This window comes from Lathyrus oleraceus, chromosome 6 (genome assembly GCF_024323335.1).
Source record: "Lathyrus oleraceus cultivar Zhongwan6 chromosome 6, CAAS_Psat_ZW6_1.0, whole genome shotgun sequence".
NCBI classification, from domain to species: Eukaryota; Viridiplantae; Streptophyta; class Magnoliopsida; order Fabales; family Fabaceae; genus Lathyrus; species Lathyrus oleraceus.
This window is the reverse complement of record NC_066584.1, coordinates 423,895,137-423,903,219: the sequence shown is the minus strand read 5'-3', so window position 1 is coordinate 423,903,219 and position 8,083 is coordinate 423,895,137. Positions and strand designations below refer to the sequence as shown.

Sequence of the window (8,083 nt, the reverse complement as noted above, 5' to 3'; positions counted from 1 at the left end):
TGCCATCACTTGCCCCGGTCAACAAGAAGCCATTCACATTCCCATACTCAATAAAGTAAGTTTATCTTAAATATTCTAATTTGTTAGACTTTATACTACAACTAACTACAACTAATATATTTTCAATCTTTTCGATCTAGGTGGTCAGTTAAGGGGATGAACTACAACAGGTGTCCCAAACATGCTGTAGTAGTCTATTGCAATCTTTTAGACCATATTGGAACAGACAATGTATTACTACTAAACAACTCTACTTTTGATTTAAATTTTTTATCCAATTACATATCCTCTAATAATGTCAAATACTTATATAGTTTATCTGGAGGTCGTATCAGGGTCTTGATCATCAGGTTAACCATGATGCTGCTGCAGTTTGGACATTCAAAACACCAATCATCTGGTTCACTACTGTGGAGATGCACCAAAGTAATCGTGTAAAATTGTATTTCGGTATGCAACAACAAATTCTAGAACCTCCGACGTGTTTAGGAGATTGGCATCAACAAAGAGTCGATGGCCAATGGGATTATTCCGATTGGAGAGACTTCGTAATAGAGATGTGTCGTCATTGGAGGAATCGACAACATCACATCTTAAACGAACCAATCATACATGGTGATAGAACAACTCAACATTATATGGTATGGTTTAGGTCAGTTACAATGCCACAGTTTGTGTTTGAGCCAAGGTATTTGATTGATCCACGCCAACGAGCTTCGTCATCAAACACCCAACAAAAATCCCCGCCCAAGAACAATGTCAACCCACCCAATCTCAATGACCAACCTCACACCATCACCCTACCATATACACCTAACCACCCAATCTCACAACCAATTCATGCCACACACCCAAACTCAAAACCAGAAACCAAACCCTAACCACCACCAACCATACACAGCCACCACATCTGTCCATAGCTTAGATGATTCATACGATTCAACCTCATCCCATCATAGCCCCCCACTTATGAACACCCAAACATCTCATCGCCACAACATCCAACCATTATTTGACTTTATTACACCACATGAACCATTGTTTCATTTTCGAAACGATTCAATGTCTCAATTCGGATGACCATACCGTCCACAAACCACTCAACCAAAACGACCCAATTACGACAACATGGACACCGAACTCAATTACGACAGTGTCGTTGGCGGCAACACCCCCAACTATTGGGGAGAAATGATGACAAATTTATCAAATACAGCTGGACCTTCCACCATACATTAACACCAGCCACCATTGCATTATGTCAGCACTCAAAGAGCCTAAACACCTCAGGAAAATTGTGGGAGACCTCGAAGGCAGGCTAACGCACCGGGATGTGGAATAGGGGGACGTTTCAATTAGGCGTGTCATTGATTTTCTTGTCAATTGTTATGTATTTTAACTTTATATCATAATATTCATAATTATTTTTCATTTACCTATTTATTTTATTTATTTATAAGATAAAAATATATATATTTTTTAAAATTATATAAATAGCATGCACCACATGCAATTGCGCATACACATGATATATAGTAAGTATGTGCCAATTGCATTGGCTCCACTGCATGCCTGCGCCAATGGTATTGATGCCTATGCTCAATGACAAAATGCATGCGCTAGTCGAACTGTCGCATGGTAAATATTTGGGTATTTTAATTTTAATTTTTTTTAGTTATGATGTTCAAATAATGTTCCAATAGTTTTAGTGAATTCAACCTTATTCAAAAAAAAATTAGAAAACTATATTCTTTTTTATGTTAGAGCATGCTTCATGTTCTTGAATCAATTGCTTTCAAGAGTGAACTGAAATTCCACATCTCTACTATAAATAATTTTAGTGGTGTGAGAATCTCCATGAACCCTTTCTTTTCTTCTGCAAATCTGGTTGACACGATGATAGAAGACATGGCAGAAGGTGCTAGTGTGGATCCACCATCCATTTGATTTACTAACAATGTTGATTTTAATAGTTACAACAAATATTTATTATTCAATCAAGTTAACTTGGGGAGAAAAGCTTGACTTGTCCCTTCACTTGTGTGCTATATGACATAGTTTTCTATAGTTGGTGTTCTAGTTTTTGAATCTACATTTTCAATATTAGGATGTAGTAGTATTTGTCAATTGATTGAGATTTTCTTTAAAGAAAAATTAATTTTATTGATAAAACAATTGGTATAAGATGTAATATCAATGCTGTACAATTAAGCTCCAAGCAACTCCAAAATTCTCAAACTAATATGATTGTGAAAAATACTCATATCTTTGTGGACTACATTATCTATTAGTTCTAACGAAAATAGTTATAGTTCAAGAGGAAAATTCAATATCAAAAGTTGAGTTTTTGCTTGAAATGCCCCATTTTTCAAAATTTAATCCCAATATACCCCCTTTTGAAAAAAAATTCCCAGTCTACCCCCTTTTGTAGTTGGGCCTCGTCACTTGATCTGACGAGGGGGCACTGAAAGATATTTTGCCTCATGGGCTCGGCAAATGGAATGACGAGGGAGTGGGCGAATTTTTTTTTCTTCAATGGAAGTGACGAGCATTTGCCGAGCCCATGAGGCAAAATATCTTTCAGTACCCCCTCGTCAGATCAAGTGACGAGGCCCAACTACAAAAGGGGGTAGACTGGGAATTTTTTTTCAAAAGGGGGTATATTGGGATTAAATTTTGAAAAATGGGGCATTTCAAGCAAAAGACTTCAAAAGTTATATAGTTTACTTTACACAAGAGTAAAAAAAAATTAAAGCTGTAAAGTAAAAGGAGACACATCTCTTGTCTTTATCTGAAAAGGACCAAGCCTGAACCGATGCCATGATACATTATTAAATTGCATGCAAATTTTTGAAGGGGGGGCTAGGTGAGTTATAAAAGCCAAATACGTTAGATTTTAGTAAATGTATTTATAAATAAATAAAAAGTAAGTGTTTTTATAAAAATTAATAACAAAAAAATTTCACGTAAAATTATCGCCCTATAATTGAGGCTGCTATGGGCCCTGTGCTGTACAAGTCCTTTTGAAAAGTCTTACAATGACAAAATAACGAATATAGCATAAAGTTAGGACTCTATACATCATTCTTCAAGACCGTAAATTAAGGAATTAATAATAAAAACTCAATAATAATGATAAATAATCATGTTAAAGTTTCATTATTTATTTAGTAAATTGATAATTAAAATCACAAAAGAAATTAACTCACCCTTACTTTAATTTTACAGTAACAACTTTTGAGCTTAAAATACACATAACAAGAAAAAGAAAACAAGACACAAGAAACGGCAATGCCTTATTGGAAACCAAGTTTTGGCAAGTTGAAAACAAAGTTACCAAGATGAATTGTACCACACTAGTTACATGAATGAGGTAACCGAAATATCTATATAAAGAGCATCGATTCTCTATCTTAAAACACATCAAAAACCCACTAAAGCGAGTGAGGTTCAAGGCACAGAACCAAAAAAAAATGAGGTCTTCAATGGCCTCTGTCACCTTGACCCTTCTTTTAGCCATTGTTTCTCTCACCTTACCTTCCCAAATTTCAGCCAACAGTTACTTGTATTCTTCACCTCCACCACCGCATAAGGTGTACCCTCCGGTTTCACCACCTTATCATTATCCTTCACCAACACCACCTAAGGTGTATCCTCCTGTTTCACCGCCTTACCATTACTCTTCACCGCCGCCTCCGGTTTATTCTCCTCCTAAACATCCTTACCATTATAAATCTCCTCCACCACCGCACCATAAGCCGTACAAGTATGCTTCTCCTCCACCACCGGTGTACTCTCCTCCTAAGCATCCTTACCATTACAAATCTCCACCGCCACCGCACCATAAGCCGTACAAATATCCTTCTCCTCCACCACCAGTTCATCATGTCTACCCTAAACCAGTCTACCATTCTCCACCACCACCAAAAACACCGTACAAATATTCATCTCCTCCTCCACCAGTGCACCATGTCCACCCTAAACCTTACTACCACTCTCCACCACCTCCATACTACCCTCATCCACACCCTCACCCCCACCCTCATCCTTATCCACATCCCCATCCAGTCTACCATTCACCTCCACCATCTCCAAAGAAGCCATACAAATACTCATCCCCCCCTCCTCCATCTCACCCTTATCCCCACCCCCATCCTCACCCCCATCCTCATCCTTATCCCCACCCCCACCCAGTTTACCACTCACCCCCTCCACCACATAAAAAACCATACAAGTATTCATCTCCACCACCTCCAACCCACCACGTTTACCCTCACCCAATCTACCACTCACCACCACCACCAAAGAAACCATACAAATATTCATCACCTCCACCACCAGTCCCAACTCCCTACGTACCTCACCCAGTTTACTCCCCACCAAAGAAGCCATACAAATACTCCTCTCCTCCACCACCGGTCCACCCTCCATACGTTCCTCATCCAGTGTACTCACCACCAAAGAAACCATACAAATATTCATCACCTCCACCACCAGTCCCAACTCCCTACGTTCCTCATCCAGTGTACTCACCACCAAAGAAACCATATAAGTACTCATCACCTCCACCACCAGTCCCAACTCCCTACGTTCCTCACCCAGTTTACTCACCACCAAAGAAACCATACAAATACTCATCTCCTCCACCACCAGTCCCCACTCCATACGTTCCTCACCCAGTTTACTCACCACCTAAAAAGCCATACAAATACTCATCTCCACCACCACCGGTTCCCTCACCCTACATTCCTCACCCAGTTTACTCACCACCAAAAAAGCCATATAAATACTCATCTCCACCACCTCCAGTCCCCACACCCTACGTTCCTCACCCAGTTTACTCACCACCCAAGAAGCCATACAAGTACGCTTCTCCTCCTCCTCCACCAGTTCACACTTATCCTCCATACATTCCTCACCCAGTTCACCACTCTCCTCCACCAACTCCAACCAAGAAGCCTTACCTCTATGTTTCTCCTCCCCCTCCTTACCACTCCTAGATAGTGGTTTGCCATAGCTCTCTATGTAAGCATTATTCAATCTCCTCACATTATTGCTTAATTAATATCTTCACATTTATATTATATATAAGCCATATTAATTATCTTAATGTATATGTAAATTAGGTGAGTTAATATGATATTAAGCTAAATATGGAGTATCTATGTTCTAACATATTGAAATATGTTTGTGTCCAAAATGGACAATTCTAGAAATAAGAGCAAAACTGTGCCTACATCAACATTTCATGTATAATATAATAAATATTTTTCTCGTTTATATTAAGGCGAGGGACCATATAATTAAAGACATTGATTGAGAGATATTAATATATTTATCTTTTTGAATATTTTGATAGGATATATGAGTGAAGAATATTTGAAAATAAAGAAAGCGATGGAACGAAGGAAGAAGCATTGTTCGTAATAACAGAAGAAAAAGAAGAAAAGGAAGCAAAGTTTCCGCATTTTGTCTTCATCCAAAAAGTGTTAATTTATTTTCTGTTTCTATGATAGGATTGCTATTGCGTTTTTCTAATGTGCTTTTGTTTAGTTTATTTCCATGAAAATCGCTTTTAATATTTGACAGTTGTAAAGCAGCACTGTTCTGCTATAGTACATGCAAATGTGGATGATGTGTAGTCTTCAACCTGCTTCTTTTGCAGGGGTTGTAAGACATTTTATATATATTATATCAATATCAATTACTATATGTTATTTATAATAATATATTACTGTATTGCGGTGAGAACATATTCGAAGAATAGTTCAACCGTTGGGTGTGACCAAACAGACATCATTAGGAATACGTTGATTTCCGGGAACATTTCTGAGAAACTGTTCCATGAAAACGTGTTTCATTAAAGGATAGACACACTGCTTTGTAAATTGAGCAAATGCTTTGTCAAATTTAAAGGATTGACAATGGAGAATCTGCCTATAGGTTATAGAGATTCTTTAACAACTTTACATAGTGTTAAGTACGAGTCTAATGAAGGTTAAACTACTAATTTTGTTTAAAATGTTGTAAAATAAAATAAAATAAAATGTATTAATAGTTATATTATAATTGATTATTTCTTCATTATTTACAAATATTGAATGAATCTCTCCTCTTTGTATTGATTCAATGGCTTCAACAATAATATTAATATTAGTATTATAGCAGATTCAATGACCCTTCTGTATGTCTATTGTACAGTCTTTCTTTATCAATAATCTTAGTTGAGTAAAACATGTTCCTCCTTACTTTGGGTCTTCTCTCCTTTGATCACATTTCTTGAACCACTTCCCTAATTTTCTTCTATCTTTCCTAATCTATTTTCTATTTTTTTAAAGAAAAACTATGGCCTATTTTTCTATACAAGACCAGTGATTTCCTGTTGAAAGGAAGCTAAGTGAGTTCAGTACAATCATTTATTCTGTTAAGGAGACCTTTATTATGGATGTTATCGTTTAAATGACAACCAAAAAAAGATGTTTTGAGTCCTAAAGTTTGTGCAACAAGAAGAAATGGAGTGGAGTAGTCATGAAATTTTATTTGGCTCTATTCAGATATTTACATATGTGATGAGTCATAAAGTCAATTTAGACCCAAAAATTGGAGTTGAAAAACACTTGAATATCAACAAAACTTAGAATTTAAGCTTAAACAACTAAAAGTATCACCAAATGTGTTAAAAGAGCGTCAATGAACATATCAAATCAAAATCAAAGCTTTCAATTCAAACAACATTTATACTATGAGAAAAAGATTGACTATAATTGTATGTAAGATTGACAACTGATGACAAGTTGTAATTGCATGTAATTTAACAAGAAAATCGGTCAAATTGGATAAAAATTGATCAAGATAGAAGCAAGAAAAATCGGTCAAATTGGATAAAAATTGATCAAGTTAGAAAGAAAAATGTGGAAGATAGTAGAAACATGACCAAGAGTGAAAAATGATGAATTAGTGTGATTTTTGGATAAAAAGGAACTAAAAGACACTTTTAACCTTTGGAAATGATGCAGTCACAATGCTCTCATATGGGTCGCAATGACGTCATACCGCAACTGTGTTACTTTACATTGTGGGATCGCGATGTCGTCATACCGCAACTGCGTTACTTTACATTGTGGTCGCGATGCAGTAGGAATATGTCACACAATTTTGCAACTTTTTAAGGAGTAATTGCATTACTTTACATTGTGCGATCGCGATGTCGTCATACCGCAACTGCGTTACTTTACATTGTGGTCGCGATGCAGTAGGAATATGTCACACAATTTTGCAACTTTTTAAGGAGAAAATGGAGAAGCTTTTTTAAGGAGAAAAGGGAGAAGATTTGGGGGGTTTGATTTCCAAGCCAGAAAAGTGATGGCTAGGGCGAATTTTGATGCACTTTGAGGTCATTGGGGAGCATTTTTCTTCGGTGAATTTTTATGTACTTTAAATCTACACTTATGTATATGATATTTACACTATGAATAACTAGATCCTCTTAGGTTAAGTCTTTTTGTACGATGATCATATTTTTATTCTACTGAGACATATAAGTGGATGATGTTAATGTTATTGTTTTGACATATTATTTTTATTCAATTATCGCTTGTATTTGTTGTCTATTGTATGTTACGATACATAATTTGATAGAGGGAAGTAATGACATATTGACCGTGGGGTTGCTTACCGGAACTAGGACAGTGGTTGGATTCTCTAGTTAACTAGAGATAGTATAATTAGGAATTGTGACTTAGAGGTTAATGCTATATAATGCCTAGTTTGAAGTTACAATTGGCCCGAGGGATCGGAGAATTGACGTTTAAACGAGTGAGTTGCACACCAAGGGATTGGGTGTAGTGGTAGGGTTAATCCGTCATGGAACTCTCACGGCTCTTCATTTCCGTTAATGCGCAATTCATCAATAGAATAGGAATAGAGAATTCTAATGAAAATACCTCGTTGCCTTCATTATTCTATCTTTACCAAAGCAAAGCTGCCTTGTTTTCGTGCAAACAACCAATTTCCCCAAACCCCTTCTTGTAATGTTTAACTCGCCCTCCGTTCACCTTGTTTAAAATTCACAATCCCCTTGTAG

The 8,083-nt window shown here is 36.8% G+C and overlaps 1 protein-coding gene across 3 annotated transcripts; it reads left to right on the top strand.

The window, feature by feature from the left end:
- The first annotated feature begins 3,323 nt into the window (after positions 1–3,323).
- On the top strand, positions 3,324–5,712 carry LOC127097601 (extensin). 3 transcript variants are annotated; one of them, XM_051036105.1, is made up of 3 exons: positions 3,324–4,329; positions 4,564–5,025; positions 5,360–5,712. In XM_051036105.1, exons 1-2 carry the CDS (start codon positions 3,474–3,476, stop codon positions 4,998–5,000), a joined length of 1,293 nt encoding a protein of 430 aa, XP_050892062.1. In that variant the 5' UTR covers positions 3,324–3,473; the 3' UTR covers positions 5,001–5,025; positions 5,360–5,712. The 3 variants fall into 3 exon arrangements, with proteins under 3 accessions (XP_050892062.1, XP_050892061.1, XP_050892060.1); XM_051036104.1 differs by having other exon boundaries at positions 3,324–4,485; XM_051036103.1 differs by having other exon boundaries at positions 3,324–5,025.
- Positions 5,713–8,083: the final 2,371 nt, after the last annotated feature.

Coding starts and splice junctions, on each gene's coding strand:
- LOC127097601 (XM_051036103.1), top strand. CDS start 3,474: ATGAGGTCTTCAATGGCCTCTGTCACCTTGACCCTTCTTTTAGCCATT.